Source organism: Halyomorpha halys, unplaced genomic scaffold (assembly GCF_000696795.3).
Source record: "Halyomorpha halys isolate HHAL.00 unplaced genomic scaffold, Hhal_1.1 Scaffold480.1, whole genome shotgun sequence".
Classification (NCBI taxonomy): Eukaryota; Metazoa; Arthropoda; class Insecta; order Hemiptera; family Pentatomidae; genus Halyomorpha; species Halyomorpha halys.
In genome coordinates, this window is record NW_027116427.1 from 120,076 (window position 1) to 124,133 (window position 4,058).

At 31.6% G+C, this 4,058-nt stretch overlaps 1 protein-coding gene across 9 annotated transcripts in view; it reads right to left on the reverse strand.

Annotated features, from left to right (window-relative positions):
- LOC106683396 (hydrocephalus-inducing protein homolog) overlaps nucleotides 1–4,058 on the reverse strand; it is a gene marked incomplete in the record, with an annotated part of 211,677 nt that overhangs the window by 104,208 nt on the left and 103,411 nt on the right. For all 9 annotated transcript variants that reach the window (XR_010845079.1, XM_067053226.1, XM_067053222.1 and 6 more), the window contains 2 exon segments: nucleotides 2,507–2,633; nucleotides 3,177–3,269. Coding sequence is in view for 8 of the 9 variants with exons in the window: in XM_067053226.1 (XP_066909327.1) it covers nucleotides 2,507–2,633; nucleotides 3,177–3,269 (220 nt within the window).

The following is a 4,058-nucleotide window of genomic DNA, read 5'->3' on the forward strand; positions in this document are numbered from 1 at the left end:
AATGATTAACACAATCACTATTAACTGTCACTAACCTAAATGATTCACCCAGAAGACTCCAGTGGTGCTGGCCAAGAGACTTGCTGCACTTATCTTGTTATTATTAATTTTTCAAATTCACTTTAATTAATTTAGCTTTACAATTTTTTCTCTTCTAATTTTTTTTTAAAATTTTAAATCACTCTTTTTTCTTTAATATCGATTGTTTAATTGAAAAAATAATTTTCTCCTTTCTAGCATATTATGATTGAACGGGCAACTAATGCGCATAGCAAGTAATAATGCAGCGGTTTTTTGCCATGACACCCTTCTGGGACTAAAATATTTGTGCGGCATCCCTGTTGGCTAAAAAAATTTTTTGGAATCTTTGTAGAGTTAAAAACTATTTGGGCACAATTATCATTAGAGAAGTTGAATATATAGGAAAACAAGAAAAAGCAGAGCAAAGTAAATGATTTGTATATTTGCTACTTCAATTTTAACTGGCTTTCTCTTGCGACACCTCTGGCATATGCCTGGAGCATCCCATGGTATTGCGGCACTCAGTTTAGGAATCAATACAGTGTAACCAAAAGATGTACCCTTCTTATACAAATATAATTACTTTATTAGTTTAATTACTAATCTGTCATCAAAACTGTGTTTAAAAAATTAATTTATTTTATTGACAATGGATAATGAATATTGACAGATTGGAGTATTTTGTAAAAAAGATAACAGGATAAGGTTATATATGTATTGTTAACTATAATCATTAACACTACTACATTTAAAAATTGTTACAAAAAAATAATGAATAACATTATTTAAATGTAAAATAAAATAGCAGACTAATTGTTGGCTAAAGATGGGGAGATGGACCTTGAAATATTCAGAATGTTTACAAAAAGTTTATAAAACTAAAAGAGTCTACAGATGCAAAGAGTCGATTTGAAGAGTACTAGTGTGTACTATGCTTAGTTAGATCATGAGGAAGCAATACAGAGTACTGAAAGTAATGAATTAATTTTATTTGTAAAATTTAAAGAAGTCATTTTTTTTTTTCTATTTTGTGACTTTTAGAATAATTTCTTTAAAACATGATAAAGAATTTCTTTAATAAAAATAATATTTTGAAGTATTATTATATTGTACTTTGTCATCTAACTCCTCGAATTCCTGCCTTTTAGAGTTAGTGGTGATGCAAAGCTTTGATTGATGTGTGTGGTAATATATTATAACATAACACTAATCAATCAATATCAAGATACTTTAAACAGATAAAAATAAAATTGAAAGGAATATGGTCCGGGTGCGGTCAAAAAAACTCAAATAGTAGAATTATACTATTTTATTGAGCCAACGTTTCGCCCCACGTGTGTACAAGTCAAAACAAAAGTCAAAAGTCACTTTTGTTTTGAATGCCGTCAAAATAGCCCTCCAACGTGGGGCGAAACGTTGGCTCAATAAAATAGTATAATTCTACTATTTGAGTTTTTTTGACCGCACCCGGACCATATTCCTTTCATCTTTACACACAGTCAATCAATAATCTTCCAATAAAAATAAAATGGTAGAAATTGAGCATAGAATGTTTGATATGGCTAAGGCAAATATTGGGTTGTAAAATAAGTTCGAAGCGTTTTTTACTGGTGATTTCAATAAAAACTTGAGATTCTTGTAAATATTTTTGATCAATTATATATGACACTTTTTGATCTATTACATGCTGCCATCTTTCAGGTAATTTTTTAATTCCGTCCTCCCAGAACTTCTCAGATTTTAGCTTAATGAACACATAGAGGACTATGTGCGTTTTGCAGTCCTTGAGCGAATTAAAGTGTTTCCCATTAAGAGTGCTTTGAAGGGCCCAAAATAAGTGAAAATCTGTGAGGGCAAGGTCTGGTAAATATGGTGAGTGGGGGATCATATCCCAGCCAAACTCCAATAATTTCTACCCAGTCTGCAAAGACAAGTGAGGACGGGCGTTATCATGATGGAAAACTATGCCAATGCTGGACGCTTTTGCTCAACCGCTGCCTTTAATTGTTCCAACTGGGCATAATTCTGCGATATCCCGTGTCATAGAATGACACTACTCAGAAATCACATGGGTCTTCCAACAATGTTCCCATATATGTGTCAGACCAAGGACTTATTGAATGATGTGTTAAACAGAAAACGAAATCCAGACAGATCTGTAAGATGTCTTTAAGACATATCCAGGCTTTAAAGTGTTGATCCGACATCAGTGAAAATATCAATTGGTAGGAACATTTTGAAATTCTGGAAAAAGTCCCAATATAACATAATTTTATTTTTGAAAATTTACAAATCATGAGTTTCCAACTCTTCCTCCTTATAACAAGCAGATCAAATCATCAAATGTATAAATTAAATAATTTTAGTGCATTTACATATTTGTTTTAAAATTATTACATGTATATGTACATATTTGGCATCCGCAATTACATGAAAATCTAAACCCTACAAATCATTATCAACATAATCTTATTTAATACATTACCAGAAGGTGGTTCAGGATATTTAATATCAAATGCTTTCTTTTGAGAACAGATAAGAGGAATAAATTTTTCAAAATCAAGGTCTTCGGTACACAGTATCCACAATGGTAGTTGAGAATAGTTATTTACCTAGAACAAGTTTTTTTATTTTTCAAAAATCATACTGAAGTTAGATAATTATATTTTTAAGATATTAATTAAATAGAAAAAAATAATTGAAATTTTAAAACAATACATATTACATGAATTTAGGATGATGTATTTATAGTTAGCCATGAGGAAAATTAATATGAGAAAAAGATGATAAAGGGAGAGGAGGGAAAAGGAAAAAATGGCATTGGACTCGCTATTTGTATCAATTGGTAAACATTGTGCTATGCTATGATAGTGATATCCAAGATGAATATAATATAATTTCACAATATTCTATTAATAAATTTATCACCCATTAGGAAAATTAAGAACAGGTGATAAGTAAAAAAAAAAAATATGTTTTTGTTAGAATTCAGTAATATTAAGTATACATACCTTTTCATTATTAATATTTCATAGTGAACAACACTTTTGTGGAGATGAACATAAAAATGATAATTTACTATTCCCTAAGAGGTAATTAGGTATAAAATTACAGAATAAACACCAATAACAATAGAATGTAATCAATCAATTTACCACTTTCGTCGCTCTGTGTTCTATTGAAACACTAAAATCAATTAGGTCTTCAGGTAATTTAAATATCCCCGAAAAAATACTAGAACTAGCCCTCTGAAAAAGAAAAAAAATAACTTTAAATATGGCAATAATCTTCACGTGTATATATATTGTAATAATTAAAAAAATTATTTAAAATAAAATAAAAAGAATTTTACTAGTTTTAACTAATTTCATATATAAAAGATAGCTTGGTTTCAAATTAAAAGCTTTAATATTTAACAGATAGGAGAATTTTATTTAAATTTTATAATGTAATAGACTCTTTTCTCAGTGCAGGTTTCTAGGCAATCAGAAACAGACGACACTTTACTTCTGATAACACTTAAACTTAATCAATAGTTATTTTACAAGTGTAACAAATTCTAGTTAGAAACAAAACCAACCAATCACACAATCTTCCCTTGATGATCGATGATTCCTGCTATCTTCTTGTCTATGTCCAACCATCAACAACGGCTTCCCTCGTTCCCGCTTCTAGCCAACAGACGTCATCTCACCAGGGCAACCAAATCAAGAATGCCCGCTTCCTCTCCTCTATCAATGTTCACTAGTCAATCCAAAAATAAGCGATTGTAGCACAATCGCTCTGCTTCATTTGCTATGATCCACAATGTAAACAGTTTATTGATAATTGTTATTATCTTCCATTGAGGCAGGAGAAGGCGGCGTGCGATCAACAGAGCCACAGCAGGACCACAGGAGACTGAGAGTGTTTTGGGCCCAGCAACTTTGGTTGATAGGGAACAGAGCTCTACAGGACCTGGCTCTGGTGCGGAGAGTGAGCCAATGAACCTGGATCGGCCACGGGATACCGGGAGACCTTCAGGCCCATCAGCTTCG